This window comes from Sciurus carolinensis, chromosome 17, assembly GCF_902686445.1.
Source record: "Sciurus carolinensis chromosome 17, mSciCar1.2, whole genome shotgun sequence".
Lineage (NCBI taxonomy): Eukaryota > Metazoa > Chordata > Mammalia > Rodentia > Sciuridae > Sciurus > Sciurus carolinensis.
The window spans coordinates 1,011,022-1,030,843 of NC_062229.1; the positions used below are offsets into that span (position 1 = coordinate 1,011,022).

At 61.0% G+C, this 19,822-nt stretch overlaps 1 protein-coding gene across 1 annotated transcript in view; it reads right to left on the reverse strand.

Annotated features, from left to right (window-relative positions):
- Nucleotides 1-51: 51 nt before the first annotated feature.
- The window catches only part of Ap3d1 (adaptor related protein complex 3 subunit delta 1), a 37,288-nt gene continuing 17,517 nt past the window's right edge, over nucleotides 52-19,822 (reverse strand). Inside the window, exons 7-32 of the mRNA XM_047530175.1 lie at nucleotides 17,361-17,500; nucleotides 17,198-17,271; nucleotides 16,059-16,108; nucleotides 14,324-14,373; nucleotides 13,598-13,646; nucleotides 12,265-12,410; nucleotides 11,863-12,011; nucleotides 11,549-11,779; nucleotides 10,425-10,656; nucleotides 9,555-9,700; nucleotides 8,985-9,126; nucleotides 8,341-8,412; nucleotides 7,728-7,803; nucleotides 7,356-7,564; nucleotides 6,914-6,987; nucleotides 6,427-6,598; nucleotides 5,731-5,802; nucleotides 5,219-5,326; nucleotides 4,370-4,510; nucleotides 4,083-4,130; nucleotides 3,232-3,421; nucleotides 2,738-2,826; nucleotides 2,484-2,569; nucleotides 1,900-2,021; nucleotides 1,639-1,718; nucleotides 52-1,228 (exon numbers count right to left, since the gene is read on the reverse strand). Of these exons, the coding sequence (XP_047386131.1) occupies nucleotides 1,133-1,228; nucleotides 1,639-1,718; nucleotides 1,900-2,021; nucleotides 2,484-2,569; nucleotides 2,738-2,826; nucleotides 3,232-3,421; nucleotides 4,083-4,130; nucleotides 4,370-4,510; nucleotides 5,219-5,326; nucleotides 5,731-5,802; nucleotides 6,427-6,598; nucleotides 6,914-6,987; nucleotides 7,356-7,564; nucleotides 7,728-7,803; nucleotides 8,341-8,412; nucleotides 8,985-9,126; nucleotides 9,555-9,700; nucleotides 10,425-10,656; nucleotides 11,549-11,779; nucleotides 11,863-12,011; nucleotides 12,265-12,410; nucleotides 13,598-13,646; nucleotides 14,324-14,373; nucleotides 16,059-16,108; nucleotides 17,198-17,271; nucleotides 17,361-17,500 (3,044 nt within the window). The 3' untranslated portion in view covers nucleotides 52-1,132. The remainder of the gene's footprint in view (nucleotides 1,229-1,638; nucleotides 1,719-1,899; nucleotides 2,022-2,483; nucleotides 2,570-2,737; nucleotides 2,827-3,231; nucleotides 3,422-4,082; nucleotides 4,131-4,369; nucleotides 4,511-5,218; nucleotides 5,327-5,730; nucleotides 5,803-6,426; nucleotides 6,599-6,913; nucleotides 6,988-7,355; nucleotides 7,565-7,727; nucleotides 7,804-8,340; nucleotides 8,413-8,984; nucleotides 9,127-9,554; nucleotides 9,701-10,424; nucleotides 10,657-11,548; nucleotides 11,780-11,862; nucleotides 12,012-12,264; nucleotides 12,411-13,597; nucleotides 13,647-14,323; nucleotides 14,374-16,058; nucleotides 16,109-17,197; nucleotides 17,272-17,360; nucleotides 17,501-19,822) is intronic.

Sequence of the window (19,822 nt, forward strand, 5' to 3'; positions counted from 1 at the left end):
GGGTGCTGACCCTGGTGAAAGGCACACATGGGCTGGAGGAGACATGAAAAGTCTGGTTTGCATCTTTATTGGATCATCTTGACACAAAATCATTACAGCAGCGTGATATGTCTCTTCTTTATACGGGAATGTCGATAGCAAATAGTCATGTAACACATCATACAATTTCAAAGTTCTAGAATCACGGTATGGGATTCCATAATAGATCACCCTACATGCTATAGTGACAGTTTTCATCAAAAGGAACAGTTAAAACGTCATGGAGAACCCTCCTCTCAGGAAGACTCGGCTCACGCTCTGCCCAGCTGTGGGCGGCGGGCTGGCCAGGTCTCCACACCCTGCCTAGTGACAGCTCAAGAGGGGGCTCCTCAGGGGATCCAGCCTGAGAGGCATCTGAACCACATGTTCTCCACTGCTGGGCACAAGCCTAAGTGCTTCTGAGCCCCACCCGGGCCTTCAGACAGGGTCGAGGCAGAGACAAGCCTGTGGTATGTTCAGGGACGAGCAGAGGGACGTAGGACTGTCCAGCTCCAGCCTCATTCCCAGGGAGCCAGGGACAAAGTTCCATTGAACAGGAGACAAAAAAGGCCCATCTCTGTTGTCAGTGATGCACGCCTGAAGCCTGCTCTAGGAAGGGGACGCGCACGGTTCTAGAGAGCAGCTTGGTGATGGCCACCTGTTCGCCTCCCCACAAATGCCACCAGTCAGGATGTTTCGGGAAAGAGCAACCAGCAGGGACCCCCAGAAATCAAGGCCTGGGAGGCAGGAAGGTGGGCCCCAGATGGGCCCCACCCCGCTCGCCAAGCACCCTCCTGCTGATGCCCCCGGTCCTGGCCATGGTCCTGAGGGCTGCTTGGCAGCCCAGTGCCTACGATGGAGGGGTGAGCTCCCTGCATGGGGGCTGGAGCAGAGCTGGGAAACCCCTTGCTGGTTTGGGGATGAACGGGGCTGCTTGCCAGAGAACGGACAGATTCAAAATAAAAAGGATTTAAAAAAAATAACGCAACACAGGACCTCGGATGTCTACGTGGTAGGTGACAGTGGAGTTCAACCCACACTGGGCACAGGGACAGTGCACAGGACAAAGGAGAGGCGAGACATGCCGGATCTGCCCGTCGTCCACCCCTGGCACTCAGCACTGGGCGAGCGTCACCTGCATCTCCTCCAGCAAGTTGCCCAGCAGGGTGGAGTCGCTGCACTTCCCGTCCACCGACACGGACTTCTCACCCTGGAAGGGGAACCACGTGCCAGCACTGCCCAGCCAGCAAGCACAGCCCTTGATCTTGCCAGGCAGAGGCCTGCGGACTGGGGTTCTGCTCACTCTCCTGGTGAGACCGTGAGCACACTGACTGATAGAGATGGGGAGCGACCGCCAGATGCCACGGAGGAGCCAGGCGTGGCAGGCGGCTGGGGTGCAGACCAGAATTCAAGAAGCCCTCAACTGGCAGCCAGTTTGCCTTTTCTCCTGTCCTCCAGTCCCAGGCCCCAGGCCAGGGCTACTGTGAGGGGTGGGCAGAGTAGGGGAGTACAGCCCTGCCTTCGGGCCAGAGGACCGCGGGAGGAGGTCCCAGGGGGGCACCTGCGAGGCCCTGCAGGGCGGCTCCCCAGGAGGGTGCAGAAGCCACGCCCCCAGCTCACCTTTTTCACCAGGAGGCAGACGTGGTGGCCCTGGATGGAGCGGCTGTACATGGAGGCACAGGAGTCCACTCGCTCCACAACTGCAAGAGAGCAGGGGGTGAGGCTGCGCCTGCAGGGCAGGGCCCTTCCCTGGGCGGCCCTTAGCCACGGCTCCAAGAGGCCCAGGGGAGCAGGAGGTATGGGGGTGCTGGCCAGACCGGCTAAGGGGAACCACCTACAGGTACACACTGCACCCACAACCAACCGTATCACACCCCTTACCAGAAAAATGGTGGTGAAAACAGATCTTTGCCAGAAGATTCTGGAAGGACATACTAATGCCATCCACTTTGATGGAGCTCATGCTCAGGTCCCCTGATTCCAGCAACTTGGCAAAGGCGTCACTGTGGGAAGGACACAGAACAGGCTGGTGACGACAGGTGGGACCCTGGGCCCTGGGATCCGCGAGCTTGAAGGAGCCTGCTCTGGCAAGCCAGGGGCCTGGACGGTCTCAGAGGAGACGCAGGGTAGTGTGGACTGACTGTGGCCTCCTAGAGACCCTACTCGGTCCTAAGCCCCGCTGTCTCAGAATATGACTCTATAGGGAGACTGGCTCCCACAAGAAGTCCTGAGGCAAAACGAGGTCACTTAGGTGGCCCTACTCCAATCTGCCTGGTGTCCTCACGAGAGAGGAAGGTCAAAGACGGACAGACAGGCGGAGGCAGCCATGTGAGCACACAGGGAGACGGCGACCTCTGCACACCCCGGAGGCGAGCCTCGGCAGGACCCTGGCCCAGCCTTCAGTCTCGGGAAAGTCTGATGGGGCCCCGCACGCAGGCGCCTCCACTGCACATTCGGGGCCGCACCTGTAGCAGGGCGTGGTGACCAGGTACGCACTGCAGCTGAAGTGTAGCCTGAAGTCCAGCTTCTCGTGGGTGGCCCCCTCGGCGTCCTGTGGAGAGGGGAGTGGTGGCTGAGGGGGAGCGCCCTCCAGCATGGGGCTCCCTACCGCTGGGACAGGGAGAGGGCACAGTGCCCACAGGTGAGGGCACTGCCGCTGTAGAGCAGGCAGGTCGACGCAGCCGGGCTGCTGGAGGACCGGGCTGCCAGTGGCACACACCTTGGCGATGAAGGACAGTGTCCCCTTGAGCTTCTGGGCCATGACGATGCTCTGAATGGTGAACACAAACTGGGCTTCATTGGAGACGCCTGGGGAGACCAAGAGCAGGCCTGAGCCACACGGGGCTCAGCCGGGGCCCGGAGTGCCTCTGGGGCTAGCTCGAGTTTCCCACGGCTTGCTGGGAACCTGTTCCCCCACGGGAGGCCATGAATATGGGGCAAAAACAAGGGGCAACTAGAGCCCCAGCCTGGCCTGGACGGGACCGGTTCCAAGGTGGCAGACTGTTAAAGGTCCAGGCTTCTCTGCCTTAGGCCACAGTGCAGATGGCGCGCAAGACTTCCGATGCTCCAGAGCTCAGCCCACGGCCGCCACCAGCACCCTGACGTCAGGTCAAGGTCCTGGCCCCCAGGGCCAAAGAGAGGAGGCAAGGAGCACCGGCTCACCCAGGGACCACTGGCCTCCACCCAAGTGCACATGGGGGCAGGCAGGCTCACCAGGTGGCAGCTGGAAGGGCACAGGGACACCATCATGGACAGAGGAGCCCTCTGGCCGCGCCATCTTGGTGTTGAGCGAATCCAACACGTTGAGCTCCATGTTCTTGAGGAAGCTGCCGCTCTGGTTCTCGAGGATGATGGACACAGTGACCTGGCTTTCCTTCTGCAGGCTGGCCTGGATGTCGTATGTCTGTAGGAAGCAAGCCCAGGGACAGGACCGAGGGTCACCGGCTAGTCTCAGGGCAAAGAAATGGTTTCTGTGCCAGCTGTAGGCTTGGGGCAGGGCGGCCTGCTGAGGCCCAGCCTCCTCTCGTCCTCCCCCGGCACCCGCATTGAGTCCAGGCGTGCTTTGCCGCTGTGCCGGACCCAAAGCCCTGATTATTTTACTTGAGACTGGATCTCACTCAGTTGCTGGAGCTGTCCTGGGACTTGCCATCCTCCTGTCTCAGCCTCCCAAGTCACTGGGATGACAGGTGTGCACCAAGCCTGGACGGTTTTTTTTTTCTTTTTTAAAATATGTTTAGCTACAGACAGATACGTTATCTTTATTTTTTTAAACTTATTTTTATGTGGCGTTGAGGATTGAACCCAGTGCCTCTCACATGCCAGGCCAGTGCCCCACTCTACACTGAGCCCAGCCAGCCCCTGGACATCTTCTGTAAGCACAGGGCTGACCTCAGGTGTCCTGGCCGCAGCTGGCATCTCTCTACTTCACGCACCAATACCGCCCTGTTTGGGAGCCTCCTCTGGGGACCCCTGGAGTTGCCCCCTGTCTCTCATGTCTCCCCACACCCTCCGCTTCAGAATAGGACAGCCCCAGGCCCTCGCTGCCCGGCAGCCACGCCACTCACCATTTTAATGTAAGCATTCTCCGCAAGGAGGCAATAGCTGGACATGGGCTGGGGAAGAAAGACCAGGTCAGCGTGGTGACAAGGACCTGGGGTTGTGGCACTGCCTGGTGCTGGGCGTGAAGTGCTCCGTGGAGCCAGTGGCACCAGCGGGTGCCCTGGGTCTACCCACAGGCTGCCTCCAGCCCCGGCCCCCTCCCCGTACCCCGCCAGGTGGGCAGGCTTCCAGGGTCCAGTGGGCAGTGGCGGTCACAGGGGCCACAAGGGAGGGTAAGGGCAGGGACCCTCACCGGGAGAGGCTCCTCCTCAGCCGCCCCGTTCTCCACAGGCCCCGCAGCCTCTGCGCAGGTGGGTGGCTGCTGCTTGGCCTTCTTGCCTTTGGACCTCCCCGCCTTCTCCTTCCGGTGCTGCTTCTTGTGCCTGGAGGTTTTCTGTGGCAGGGAGCGTCTGGTCAGCTCCTGGGCTTGCACGTGTGGCTCCCCATGTCCAGCCTCCCCACTCACACGTGAGGGGCCTCAGGGCTGGCGGGGGAGGGATGCAGGAGCTGCTGCTCGGGCTGGGGAACCAGGGGCCAGACAGCAAACACGTCACCCGCACGGTGGCCCAGCAGCCCTCCAAGGCCCATGCGGCAATGCGGGCTCTGTGCCAGGAGCCATGGGGCAGGCCACCCAGCTGATAGTGGACACAGGCCAGGAGCAGGAGTGAGGTGACACACAAGCAGCGTGGCAGGGCCTCCATGACCTCCTGCTCGGTGAGACCCACCACCCGCCACAGGAAATGCCCAGCAGCCGGACTGGTTTTGTGGGTGCAGGCTGAGGGGTGGGGACACCGAGCGGGCACTGGGGTGACGGAACGCTCTACAACGAGCGGTGATGGCTGCACAACTCCAAGAATGCGCTGGAAGGCTGAGGCTGAAGGCCGTGAGCTGGGGCTCAACAACCTGTCACCAAGCACAAAGAAATGGGCAGGGCGGGACGTGGCCCAGAGCAGCGCGTCTGCTGCGGTGAGGCCCTGGCTTGGATCCCAAGCACTGGGGGAGAGAAAGGTAACAACGGGGACGAAGAAAGGCGCTGCGGGCCTGGACTGGGGGCCTGAGCAGCTGCCATCCCCGAGGCCTTGCACGTGCCGTGGCACCTCACCCTCTCCGGGTCGCGCTCCGCGTCGTCATCCTGGTCCTCGGGCTTCTCCGTCCTGCGTCCCTCGCACTCGTCCTTTGGAGCAGTGATGGCATTTGTACCAAGCTCCTCCTGCAGGGAGCCAGCAGGGTCAGGGGTACAGGAGGTGCCACGCTGTGAGGCATGAGGCTCAAAATGGGGAGAACGGGAAGCTGGGGGACCACCATCAGCCAATCCTGGCCCCTGGGAGGGGCTGGGGACACCCTTCAGGGGACATGGAGCCTGTGGATGATATCCTGGCTAGCAATACCTCTCCTGCCTCATTTGTCCCTGGCCAACCACTGGGCCCCATGGAATGGGCGGCTGCTGACAGCAAAGTGCAGAGGCCAGCAGGGAGAGGGCCGCAAGGCCTGGCCGGGAGACGCCCCGAGAGCTGGACTCTGGACCTGCATCCGCACCCCACACGTTCCCCCACAGTGCTGGGGTGAGACCTTGGACCACATCAGGGACAGCACGGTGCCCCATCAGGCTCTTACCACAGATGGGACTGGGGCAGGGGCAGCAGCAGGTGGAGGGGTGGTGGACAGCCAGAAATCCAAGTCCTCACCCTGAAACCACAGGAAGACGGGTTGTCAGCCAAAGCAGGAAGGTGGGTCCCTACGTGGGGAAGGGTGAGGGACAGCAGGGCTGAGGCCCTGGCCTTGCCCCTCCAGGACCAAGGCTGCCTGCCCGGCAGCTCCCAGGCCGGGCTCTCACCACTTCCAGCGGCCAAGACCCAGCAAGGAAGACGCAGCAGCCAAGCCCGCAGGCCTGCCGCACAGCTGCGAGACTCCCGGGCAGGGGTCTAGGGGGCTGCTGCCTGCAGCAGAGCACCAGGCCTGCGCCCACAGTTCTTCAAAGCCCACCCATCTTCTTTTTCTCTTTTAAAAATATTTTTTAGCTGTAGATGGACACAACACCTTTATTTTATTTATTTTTGCATGGCGCTGAGGACGGAACCCAGGGCCACATGCGAGGCAAGCGCTCTGCCACTGAGCCCGACCCCAGCCCACCCCGTTCTGTGTGAATGCCCACATGGCGCTGAACAGCACCACTGGCTGGCAGAGCTCCATCTCCCAAAACAGGACACGGCCCCCTCACTGCCACCCCTGCTCGCCCACCTTCAGGAGTCCTGCGCAAGGTCCCCGCAGGCCGTGGCCTGAGCCTGACTCAGGCGGGCCACCCCAGCGTACCCTCTGCTCCTCCTTCTCTTTCTCCTTCTCTCTCTCTCTGTGCTTCTTCTCTTTCTTCTTAGGTTTCTTGCTTTTCTTTTCTACCAGAGGAACGTCCTCTTTGTGGGGGGATTTTGAGGTTTCCGCGTTTCTATGTTTCTGGACGGGAAGCTTCTCGCTGTCGGCTAAGGGCCTTGGGAGGGGAGAGGCATAGGCTCAGGAGGTGTACTGGCACTGTGTGGTCATGCAAGGCCATAGAGCGGGGGTCCTGCTCCTGCTCTAGCACCCAAGCAAGGCCCCAGGTGGACCTGGCCTCTGAAGGGCCTGCCCAGTCTCTCCCTGACATCTCTGAAGGCGCGCTCTCCTGTCCCAGGCCTGGGAGCGGGGCCTTGCAGCCAAGGGTGCTGGGTGGAGGGACGCTACCTGGCTGCAACCCAGCCCACCCACCATGCTGCAGAATGCAGCCCAACTAGAGTCTGCAGGGCAGCAGAATGGGCCCCTCACTTACCTATCCAGGTCAACGTCCAGCGCCCGGTATGGGTCATTAGGGTCTTTATCGTCCTCATCACTGGGCAAAGCATTCTGGGGGGACAGAGGAACTCAGCATCCAGCTAACCAGCAACTGCAGGGCCTGGTGGAATCCACCCCGAAATAGCAGGCCTGCCAGGAGGGTCAGGTCCACACCCACGAGGGTCAGGCACCCACAGCAAGCAAGGCCATGTCTCTGTACGGGAGGATGTCAGTGCCACACACACCAAGGGTCACTGGGCACAGACACGGACACTGCCACGGGGAACCAGTCCCTGCGCTGTCCTCTCTGGACACAGAACAGAGCTGGCTTGGTGGCCCACTCTCTCCACCGAGGAAGACACAGCAGGGAGAGGCCCAGGCGCGTGAGGCCAGCAGCTCTGCAGGGACACGGCACCCTGAACTGGGCAGGTGGGACTGACCTCAGGCATCTCCTCGGTGACGATGTCCACCTGCTGGGCGGGGGCGATGTCCTCCTCGCTCTCCGTGGGCAGTGAGCGCTGGCGGCGGTGCTTGCCCTTCTTCTCCCTCTCCCTCTCCCTCTTCCTCTTTTTCTTCTTGTCCTTCTCCAGCCTCTGCCGGTGTCTGCGCTCCTCCTCCAGCTTCACGTACTGGTCCGACGTGGGCAACCCTGCGGGGTGTGCACTCAGCCCCGAGCCATGCCGTCTGCCCGTCTGGGGCAGGAGCCAGCCTCGTGGGCAGCCCCGGGGACGAGGGGGGTGGGCTGTGCAGGGAGCGTAGCAGGGAACCCCTGGCCCGCACGACGTGTGTCACCTGCTAACCAGGACACTTGCCTGGGACCTTCAGAGGGACCGAGAGGTCGATCTGCACCACAGGGATGTGCTCCACGCCCGGCGCATCTTGATATCTCTGGAAGAGCAAGTGCAGGGCGTTAGTGGAGCCCCACAGACCCCAGGGACGAGGAGCCAGGAAGCTCGGCTCATCCTGTGTGGCACACCTTCTTGCAGACAGGAGGTTTGGTGGCTCACGAGGTCACAGAAGACAGAATCTTACCAACTTTCCCATGTGAAACTTTCCCCGAAACTGGAACAGTAACATGCTTCAGCCCAAAGCGAGGCACACTCACACCCATAGGGGGCTGGCTGGACCCGTGAAACTGTCAGTGGCTGCACCCGGGACCTGCCTGCGTGAAGCAGCGCCTCCTGTGGGCAGCTGGGTACCCGGGATGCCACCCCCCTTCCTGCAGCTCGAACGTCTGCAACATTCCAACAGTGCCAGCAGGTCAGAGGCCGCAGCTCTGCCCTCTCAGCCTCAATGTAGGTGCTGCACAAAGGGGCACATGCAGTCCAGCAGCCTGCTGCCCGCTGCTGAGCAGGTCCACCAGGACAACCACCCACCCTCCTGTGAACGCCAGGGGCCCCAGGAGACTGATGGGCCCAGCCTCACCTTTTGTGGGGATGGAGAACTCTTGATGTAGAAGGGATTGTTGGCCTGCTCCTGCTTCCGGGCCTCCCGACGCTATGGATACATGTGCAACACACCAAAAGTCCAGGCACTGGGTCAGACCCAAGGGCCCCGGAGACCAGGGGAGCCTGGATCTGTTTTTCTTACTGTCAAGTTTTATCAACAAGGAAACCCTGGCCCCAGGGTGGAAAAGAGAAGGTAATGGGGAGAAGGAAGTGCCAGCAGCTGAGGAAGCAGCTCAGAGGGGTGGTACTGGCCTAGAGCACCCAGCTCCTGGGCCTGGTCTGAGCTAGGGCTCCTGGCCCCCAGGCCTCGCCCCGCAAGGCTCATCCCGGGACACACATCAGGGTCCAGGTGGAGAAGGGGCTTGAAGGGGAAAAGGAGGCTTTGGTCCCCAGGTACAGGAGGATGGGGTCATGAGCTTCAGGAACACAGGAGGCCACCAGGTTCCCCTGGGCATCCAAGCCCAGCCCTAACATCAACTGTCCACTCAGTGCCCCCAGGAGGACACTGGACAGATTCCCGATTTTATGGGGTTGACCTGCAGGACAGGCCATTGGAGCCCACGTCCCGACAGGGCTGCCTGCCTCAGAGGCATCCCTGACCAGGGGCCCTGAAGTACTCACCCGCGCCAGCTCCTCCTCGTCCACCTCAGGCTGCCGGTGCTGAGTGTGCTTCTGCTCCTCCTCACGGAAGATGGTCTTGGACTTTTCGTCCTCAGACTCGCTGTCCGAGGGTGGTTCGTTGATCCAGGTGTCCAGGTCCAGGCTGTGCAGACAGGGAGGTCACAGTCCAGCCACCCTCACAGGCTGGCCACTGCGGCAGGCTGTAACTGCAGGCATCCACCTGAGCAGCAGGCACCGTGTCCAGCCTGTGGCAGCCCTACACCCCAGCACCCGTCATCAACACCAGCCAGACAAGGCAAGAACACCACTGTGCCCTTAGGAAAGAGGCCAAAGCAGGGCCAGAAGGCAGGTGATCCTACAGTCGGGGACCCACAACAGATCAGGCCACTCCCATTCCAGGGGGGAGACGGGGACACAGCCACCCCGCCCAGGGTGGCTAGGCCGGCACACCGTGCTGGCCCACACAGCCTTCCTGTGCTCTCCTAAGCTCCTCCTTCCCAGGGTGCAGGCAAGCTCCTCCCCATCAGCCAGGCATGGGCGCACGCTGCCCCCAGCTCCCTGCGTGCTCACCCTTCAGGTACTGGGACCTTCTTCTGGGCCTTAGGGGCCACTGGGTTCAGCTCCCCGGCAAACAGGGCGCTCAGTTCTTCTGCCACAGGCACAGCCTTGGCCTGCAGCTTCTGTACGTGCTTGACCAGCTGCAAGATGCAGGACGCCTAGGGAGGGAAGGGCGGAGGCAGACAGGAGCTGGGGCGGCCAGGTCCCTGGGGCTAGCAGAGACCCACCGTCTCCACAGTCATCTCTTTGCACATGGGGGGTGGTGACAAAGGGGGCTCCACTCTCAAGCGAGTCTGCCCCAAGCCAGTCATGCTGCCTCCAGCTGGGGTGCCTCTGGCAGCTCCGCTGCACCAGCTCCAGCTCAGGCTGGCACACAGTTGGACCTGACAGACCTGGCTCTCAGAGGTCAGTGACCACACGCTGAGGGATACAGCTGGCCTGGTCAATACCACGGCATGCGGGGCCTGTGTAGAAGCCTCAGCACCCCCCAGCTCGCCTCCTCAGCCATTAGACAAGCCAGCCGCACACCTGCCTGAGCAGTGCTGCCTGGCTGCGCGTGCTGTGGACAGCACCAGAAGAGCCAATGCCTAGGTCACCATCCTGCACCTCGCCCGCCTGCTGAGCCAGCCCTCGCCTAGCCGGCGTCTGAAGCAGCAGACGCCCCAGGACCCTGGTGGCCACCCTCCAAGGCTGCCATGTCCTGACCTCCATGAGCCCCAGCTGGGAAAGACACAAAAGGGGTCTCACCAGTGAGCTCTGGAAAGGGGTAAGTCTCCCTGCTACATGACCACTGCCAGGGACAGGCACCCGCAAGGCTGTCAAGGGCTGTCCCAGGGACTGGACCCACCCCCGCACAGAGCCGAAGGCCAACACCAGCCTTACCCGCTCCTGCACCTCCAGGTCTGCACTCTGCACAAACTGGGGCAGCCGCTCCACCATGACCTGGGTGACTTCCTGGGCAGCCTCGGTCTCCCCAGCCTGCTCCTTCTGCAGCAGGATGGACGCATACAGCTTGACCACGTTCTGCACATACACAGCCTGGATGTGGCCAGGCAGCGTGGTGACCTTGGGCCGCAGCATGGCCTCGAGCGTCTGGTGGGGCTCCTGCAGGTGCCTGGGGGACACAGCCACAGTGAGGGGAGCCATGCGCACACAGGGAGAGCCAGGCTCTTCCCAGGGCGATCACAGACAGCTCCACTCCCTGAGCAGGCAGCAGGGCTGACGTGGGGCTTGGAGGAACCAGGAACCATAATGGCATGTCAGGGGCACAGAGTGAGGCACACAGAGCAGCCACCAGGACAAAAGGGGAAGGAGGAAAGAACAGCCCAAGCCCCTGCAGACTGGCCATGTGGGAAGTCCACGGCCACAGGGAGAGGTGGGCCACAGAGGAAACCTGGCAGTGCCCAGTGATCCCAGAGAACAAGCCTGTGCACCCGGCTCACTGCCTGTTCATTCCCATGATCAAACAGTTCCTCCCCAGCTGCAGCTGTGGCTCAGCAGTGGAGCACTAGCCTAGAACACGGAAGCACTGGGTTGCATCCCCAGCACCACATGGGGAAAAAAATAAAAACAACCAAATAAAATAAAGGTATTGTGTTCGTCTACAACTAAAAATGTAAAAAAAAAAAAACAACCACATACAACAAAAAACTTCCTCCCCGTAAGAAGATGGCAAAAAACTTCCTCCCACACATCTGGAGGCTGCAGCCCTTTCTGGGGGTCCAGAGGTAAGGTGCCCTCACTGAGCTCCACAGTCCCCGGACAGGGAGTAGTCAGGTGCACTGGGGACAGGGACGGGGGACCCTGAAGGGGCAATGGGGCAGCAGTGACAGATCCTATCAGGCATGTAGATTTCTGTGACAACTCCCGAGTCTCAGCAGATGACAAACCCACACCTTCAGTGGAGGGACAAGGCAGGCGGGCACAGGACAGCGTGGGGACAGGGGCTATGCTGGCACATCCCAGTGTCCCTGTGGCCCATGGTGTCCAGCGTCTGCCCCACTTACTCCGAGAACTCCCCGCAGATCCAGGCAGCTGCATAGAGCACCTCGCAGATCCCATTCCGCTGGGTGCTGCTGGCCACCAGGTGGCCACTGTCGAGCAGGGCAGACATCTGTGACACTGCAAACCTGCGAATGGCCTTCACACGGATGGCCACATCTAGCATCTGGGCGGCGATGAGGTGGCCATGGCGGGTGCCCTCCAGCCGGGTCAGCTCCACCAGGATGCTGATGTACCTGCAGGGGGAGACTTTGAGAGGAGCCCCAGGGACGGCAAGCACCAGCCCAGCTGCAGGGCGGCGGGGGGCGTGGGCACAGACCACTCAAAGTTGGTGATGTACTGGTAGTTGGACTGGCTGCAGATGTCGATGATCTTGGTGAGCAGTTCGTCACGGTAGGTGGTGCCCTCGGCCTTGTCCACGTGGGTCATCAGCTTCTTCACGATCTCCATCAGATTCTTCTTGGACACCTGGTGGGGAGGGGAAGGTCTGCCTCAGCAGGCACGTGCTCCATCAACCCAGACGGGATTCACAACCTACACTGGGCAGTCACTGACGCCCGGGGACAGGGGCCAAGGAGCAAGCTCAGCTGACACACAGTGGCTCACCCAGAACCTGTCCCCGCCCTGCCCCAAATCCAGACAGGCCCCTGGCCACCATCTAACCCTGCCAGGGCCCGTGAGCCCCATGTGCCCCCGGGGCTGGCACACGGTTGAGGCGCACCATCCCGTAGAGCAGGTCAAGCGCCCGCAGTCGGATGGACTCGTCCTTGTCATCCAAACACTGCAAGATGAGGTCCTTGTGGGCCTGCACAGACTTTGGGTGTGTCCTCAGGATCTTGGACATCGCCAGCAGCCCCAGATACTTCACTGTGGGGAGACAGGGGGCCATCAGCCCCAGGATGCAGAGAAAGGGGCAGCCTCGTGGGCACAGCGGCAGCCTCCCAGCTGTGCGGTCCCACCCGGGAGCCCAGCTCGACACGAGGGGCCTGTCCTTCTGCACAGTGCTGAGGAAGAAAGGGCTTCTGAGGGGACAGGGGAGACTCACAACCCCCCGCTCCAGTTCTATCCCCCCCTGTTCTAGCCATTGCTATCCAGTCATGACAAACATCACTACACTCCTACGCCCACCAGAAAGCACAGGGACTTGTGCCCATCAGGTGCCCACAGGCCCTGGTGTTTACTGCCCACGCCGACTGGCCCTCATTCGGCCAGGAGAAAACTAAGCAGTCAAGCCTCGGGCAGCAGGGCAGACACACCATCTAAACCAGGAGCTTGGGAGTCTGAGACAGGAGGGCCGCAAGGTACTAAGCAACTTAGCAAGACCCTGTCTCAAGATCAAAAACAGAAAGGGCTGAGGATGTGGCTCAGTGGTTCAGCAGCCCTGTCTGCCTGGTCTGCAGGCTGCTTCTGTGGCGAGGTGTCACTGCACAGGGCCATGCCTGCCTATCCACAGGTCGGCCACTGGGGCCATGGAGCAACAGCAGAGATGGGTGGAGCTACGGAAGCCCCAGGGACGACAAACTCAGCTTGAAGCAACACCTGAAGCACCGTCCTGCCAGGGGGTCCCATGTGGTGCCACTGAGCCAGATTCCTCAACCGAAGCCGCAGGCACAACGCGGGCAGCAAAACGGCAGCGTGGCCACACACCCATGCTATCTGTCATGATTAGAACAAGACCCACCTTCCCTGGCTCTGCCCACCTGTGGAATCTTTCCATGGACATCTTTCACTACCCACAATATGGTCCCTCCATGTTCCCCTGGGCTGGGGCTGCTGGCCCTCTCCCTGTGGACAGGTGCACGTGGCACAGCCCGCAGAGCCACCTGAGAACCTGGAGTGGACACAGGATGGGCCCACCACACGGGTCCAGTGGGAGTGGTGCCCGGGACCAAGGCAGGGGCAGCACTGGCTTGAAGCTGGTCTGCTCGCATGGAGTCTGTGCAGGACCCCTGGCCTCCACAACACCCTGGCCCCTTTCTTCTAAGGCTCCAGAGCCCTGATTCCACAAAGGTCTGGGAAACAGAAAGGAGAGCTTGCAGGGGAGAGAAACTTACAGTTCTGATCGGAGTCTTCTATAAGTATCCTTAACTTCTGAACACAAAGCTGAAAAGAGGAAAAGCACCCTGACTTCATCTCCCCCAGCAGGGTGAACCTGCTGAGGCTGGGCCCGTCCTATCCCCCAAGCTGCCCTGCCTCTCGAGACCGGGGCCCTTCTATGACAGCCCGCCCAGCAGGACAGCAATGGGGCTGCAGGTACCAGGGCAGACCAGCCAGCAGAGACCACTCAGGCCCGACAGGAGGGGACCCCGCAGGGCAGGAAGGCGTGTACCAGCACGATGGTGCCTCCGGGAAGGGGCTGGGACACAGCAACTTCCTTCACACATGAGTGCCTACAACACACCTGAGGGTGACCACCCAGTGGCCTCCAGGTCACCAGGAGCCCAGCGGCCCCAAGCTCCAAGGCACTGGGCAGTGAAGCCACGACTAGAGGGATCAGTGGAGTTCACAGGCAGGATGGCTGCCTTCTAGAGCAAGGAGAATGTGACACCCCAGGTCAGTGGGGGCCGAGAGCCCCCAGGCAGCTCAGCGGTTAGCTGGCTCCAGGGCAGCGTAGAGCAGAGTTGCCTGTCACTGGGACCACAGGGCCACAGTTCCCTTGACACCTCTGTGTTCACCCCACAAAGGGACTGGGCACACGGATCACATGGGACGGGATGTGCTGGGGCAGGTGAGGCGAGGACAGGCAGAGCTCAACTGCAGAGCAGGGTCCTGGGACATACCTGGATGCTGGCACTGTGGTTGGGCATGCCAGAGGACAGAGAGATGAGCACTGAAACAGACAGCCCACGTCAGTTGCCAGCCAGCAACCCACATCGATACCAGCCTTGGTCCCGGGCGCACCTACACCTGCAAGCTGCGCTGCTGCCCTGGGAGCTGTTGGCCCAGCGGGTCTCTGAGCAGGCCATGCCTAGCCTGCAGCCCGCAGCTGGGCACGAGAGAGGCTGCGAGCCTGGCCTCCCACCCTGCCCGGCTCCGTGGGGCCAGCATAGTGGCTTCGCTCAGCCCCTGTGCTCCTCTCGGGTCTGGGATCTCAGCACATGTCCCCACTGACCCCCCAGGTGGTGACATTCCTCAGGTGTGTTACTGGGACGACGTGCATCCTGCAGGACTCCCTGGGAGGAGACTGGAGGCCCTGCCTGGTCCCCAGGCCCCCACGTGCTGTTCCCACCACTGACGGCCCTGGGTCCTGTCACTGTAAGAACTGCAGCTGGGAGAACAGCCATGAGCGGACCCTGGGGACCCCAGCAGGTCACCAGGCCTGGGGTGGCCTGGATCCCCTAATCTTATTTGTAATGTTGGGCTGCCCTTGGCCCTGGTCCTGCCCTTGGTCAATTTTAATCACATAAACCAAAAAGGTAATCAGTTAAAAGAGCATCAGGCACTCCCATCCAGGAAAGCCCCTCCCACGTGCTGACTCAAGTCCGATCACGGAAGGGCCTTGCTCCAGGTGCGCCAGGCCCTTGCCACACCAGGCTCGTTCCCTGGGCCCCCACCTCTCCTATACCTGGAACTCTCCCACCTCATGGTCAAGGCCAGCAGATCCCACCTGGCTCCACCCCACAGCCTCACCCAGGTCTGCCTACGCCTCGCCCCAAATGCCCACTGGCCCTCCCTGGCCAGGGTCAGCTCCACTTCTCTTACGAGTGCCCAGCAGCTCCACTGTGGAGCACAGAATGTGCATCACAACGTCTTGAAATCGTTGGAGTCAGTCTATGGGGAGCAGCCACGGCACTCTCAGCTGACAGCGGGAGGGGCGTGCACAGGGACCTGCCCATCTGCCCCAGCCCAGGTCTTCTGATGGTAGGCAACAAGCCTCGAACCTCACAGGCCACCAGCTTTAGCAACCAGCTTGCAAGAAACAGGGAGCAGGAGGTGGCCAGCCATGCCCAGGAACAAGAGCTCTGCTTCTCCAACAAGGAACACTGGCGGGGTGGAGGGCCTTCCAGTTCACTGGCCACACACAAGCTCTAAGGGAGACGTCTGAGACAACTGGGGACGCAGAACATCCAGAGTCCCTTCAACCTGGCCTGGAGCAAGGAGTGCCGACCCCACCCTATGCAATCTTTAACTGGTAAGATCAAAGCAGGAGCATCCACAGGTAAAATGGCACATCCTGAGTCACTTCTGTTGGAGGGGCCCGAGGAGGACCTCGAGCAACAAGATGCTGATCACGGGCAACAGGGGACAGGAAACCCTCAAGTCTCAAAGCGGCTGGGCTGTAAGCTACATCAGACCTTCATGGACCTGGTGCTGAGGGGACTGGACAGTGGACCACCTGACTCCAGGGGAGGCCACGGGGGTCTGGCTAGCTGTGGCCACTCCACCCTCTCCCTTCCTGAGCTCCAGCAAGGGAGAAGTTCAGGAGGCAGACCTGCACCCTCACCCCAGCCTGGCAGAACACAGGAGGGCTGCCCTAATGATGCTGCACCCCAGAGGAGGCGACGGGGCTCTCACCTGCAATCACGGTGTTCACACACTCATAGAGAAGGGACATGGCGGACGTGCTGGAGAGGAGGGAAGCAGCGTGAGGACGAGGCCCAGGCGTCACCTCAGACACGGGCGGAGGGAGGGGGGACACTGCACTGCAGGCTTCACAGAGAGGGCACTGCTGCCAGCCTGGCCAAGCCTGGCCACACAGTGACGGCCATCATGCGGCACCTCCCGGGGGAGAGATGGCAAGAGGCCCTCACCTCACGGCCCCGCTCGCCCTCCCTCTCCCTGCTCCATTTTGTCCTAAATGGACCAGACATTCAGCAAGAGTCTGAGGAAAGTTCTGTCTGGGCCTGAGACGGTCTCGGGTTTAAGCGCACAGGTAACCAGCAGTGCAGGTACAGTTCCCAGCAGGGCTATGGAGCAGCCTGGGGTTGACACCCAGCTGGGATCCTGGCGCACAGCCCCCATGTTCCCTCTGCGTCAGGACAGCCCTTGTCACTCTGTTGGTGTGAAGGACAAAGGTGCCACTTCAAGAACAAAGACAGCTGGGCCTGGGAGGCTCAGAGTTCTGCTCCTCACCAATCAAGTCTGTGGTGCCCACAAGGTGTCCCCAACTACCTATAGCTCTCCAGCATCCCAAGGCCAGCAGAAGTCCAGGAGCCAACCCTCAGGAGGTGGTGGCCAGCACAGTGGCCAGGACTCTGGGCAAACAAGATGGGCCCTGGGAGGGCAAGTGAGGGGTAGGCGGGCAGCAGGAATCTGCTCCACTCTGACATTCTCACGCGGTGCTGCTGTCAACCCCAAACCAAGTCCAGAAGGTCAAGCCCCAGAAGGTCACAGGCCAGAGTCCAGAGGGCAGGGCCCACCAGGTGGCTCAGCACCACAGCCTCAGAAGCCAGTGCTTCTTAAGAATGCAGGCCCAGGACCACCATACGAACACCTGGCAGCTATGCCACATTCAGACACAGGACCCAGTGAATCCAGTCAAGCACCTTAGGCACATGGCCTGTCTCCTTTCTGCTGCTGGTCCTTAGGACGGTGGACTCGAGAGAAGCCTGGGCCCAGGAGGGCTCAGGATGGCATGGCGGTGCTCTGGTTGTGCCCGCAGAGTGAGCCTGGGCCTCCCAGGCAGTCAGCTGGGCACACAAGGGGAGGCCTACCTGTGGATCAGGTTGGTGAGAGGCTCAATCAGCTTCTTGCCCAGCCTTGGCTCCAGAGGGGTCAGGGCACCAAACTGCAGGGACAGGAGGGTGGAGTCACTGCCAGTTCAGTGGCCACAGAGGCGGGACACAGCCCAGGGCTGCGGGCAGTGGGTACACTTGCCAGCTTGATGATCTTGATGAGCACCCAGTTGTTGGTGGAGCACGTCATCAGCTTGAAGAACAGCGGGGCCAGCGACAGGTAGTTCTTGGGGTTGCGTCGGGCCAGCTCACAGATGACATTGACGGCCGCAGACTGGACCCCTGAGGACCAAGAGGGTGTCCACATCAACAGCACAGGGCATCCCGTCCTCAGGGGCCTGTTTATGGAACCCCACGTACAAGGGCATCCTGCCCACAAGGTGCCCGTCTACAGAAGATCCTTGCCCACACAGGTTGTCCTGGCTCACGGGAACCTGGCATGGCAGGGCTGGCACTGGAGGTCCAAGGACACACTTGTGGACTGCTAAGGCACAGGACCAGCCAGCCAGGCCGTGTGTAGGTGCAGCGCAGACATACAGGCACTCTGGCTCCGCGTGCCATGGGGCCCCAGGACAACAACGCCCAGTCCCTAGGTCCTGGTTTCCAAGTACCATCCACCTGCCAACAAAGGAGCCAGGGTGGCTGGAAAGATGGTGGATTCTGGGACGGCAGGCGAGCCTGGCAACAGGCGGCAGAGGCACTGCTGGAAAGAGCGGCCACCACAGACGGGCACAGGGGCCACACCGAGGCCCCAGCGGCGACTGCGCCCATCTGGGCCAAGGCATACACAGTGATGGCCACTGCTGCAGCCTGCAGGATGAGGAGTGCCCGTGGGTCTGCACGGAAACAAGAGGACCGCCACAAGAAGGGAGCTGGGAGCCGCGGGCGAGGGTCTTGGCGCTTCCCACCAGGGCCAAAACAGATGCCGTGGCTAGGGGAGAAGCAAAGTGCAGCCACACGCCGCACCCACACAGCGCCGGCCCAGCGCCTACACCAAGCCGCTCGTGAGCACGGGCGTGCGGAGACCCGCGCCCTGTGAGCGCCTCGTGTCACTCAACACGCGCTGCGTCCACAGGTGCTGGCTCTTCTCAGGGAGCAGCAAGACCCCAAAGCTGGGGGAAGCTGAGGGTGTGTGGGCTTGGCTGCTCGCTGGTGACAAGTTCAAGACGGCACTCGGCAGAGCGCAGCCCTGGCAGTGCCGCCTGAGCCAGCAGCCAGGCCTGGTGGCCTACACGCCACTGAGGAACCCGGAATCTCCAGGCCCGAGCCCATGGAACCCTGAGAGGAAGGTCACCCACCAAGGGCAGCCCAGAACAGTGGCTGCTGTTGCCAGAAGTTAAGGTCACTCAAGACCAAGGTTGAGGGACTCGGCTCAAAAGGGACCCAAAAGGTGGGTGACGTAATAAAGCACTGTCCAGCCTTCATCCTGAGCTCCAGGGCTTCCCCAACCCTGGACCCCCAGTGGCAGCAATGCCTTCCTCTTCCAGGAGCCTGGGCCAGGCACACAGTGACCCCATGAGATGGGAGGCTTGGGACATGGAGCCCAGAGCCCCACCACCTCAGGAGAGCAGAGGCGAGGGGCAGGCAAGGGAGAGGCCTGGCAGGCAGCGAGCAGCGTGCCACGCCTGTGCGGGGACCCCAGAGCACATGCCCCAGGGCTCCGGGCCTCCTGGCTGGGAGCAGGGATGCCCTGGGGTGCCCGGGCCTGGCGGCGTAGGAGGGCGCTGGAGTTCGCCACGCCCTGCCCGCCCTGTGGGTCTCTGGTGGCCCTGAGTCATAGCTGCCCCTGCGGCTGTCACTGTGCACGAACAGTGCTTCCCCGTGTGGGGGAGGCGCTCTAATGAAGGGTCAACTTGAGGGGGTTGTGGGAGCCCCCAAATTTGTCTCTAGTCCATCGGAGGAGGGGCTGGCATCAGGAGGCAGACCCGGGCGGGCCTCCTCTGTACCAGGCGCGGACGGGGCCTGGCTGCGGAGGGCGCCAGCACTGGGCGGCGCGGTACCAAGGCCCACTCCTGTCTGAACAGACTTCCCTGTAAAGACAGACAGGAAATCTGGAAAAGCTGAGTGAAGGGCACATGGGTTAGAATTCTTTGTGGTATTTCTTCCACGTTTCTGTAAATCTGACATTTAAAAAAAAAAAAAAAAAAAAAAAAAAGAGGGCTTTTTCAAATTCTTAATTTTCAGAAAAAGCAGACCGTGGCTCAGTGGTGGAGCACTTGCCTCAACCCTCAGCACCACATAAAGCAAATGAATAAATAAGTGGTATTGTGACCATCCACAACTAAAACAAACAAAAACACAAAAGCACAAGACCAACAAAAGAAAAGAGCAGAAAAAATAAAAAGAAAGACAATCAGTAACATTGTGGCCACACCTATCAGGCCAGTCACTTGGGAGGCTGAGGCAGGAGGATGGCGAGTTCCAGGCCAACTTGGGCAACTTAGTGAGATCCCGCATCAAAACAGTAAGGGTAGGGGTGCAGTTCAGTGGTAAAGCACCCCTGGGTTCAGTCCCCAGTACCCGCCTTAAAAAACAAAATAAAACCAAAAATAAAAACAAACTGCTTTGAAAATCACGGCCCAGGCTTTATGACCAGAGAGAAAG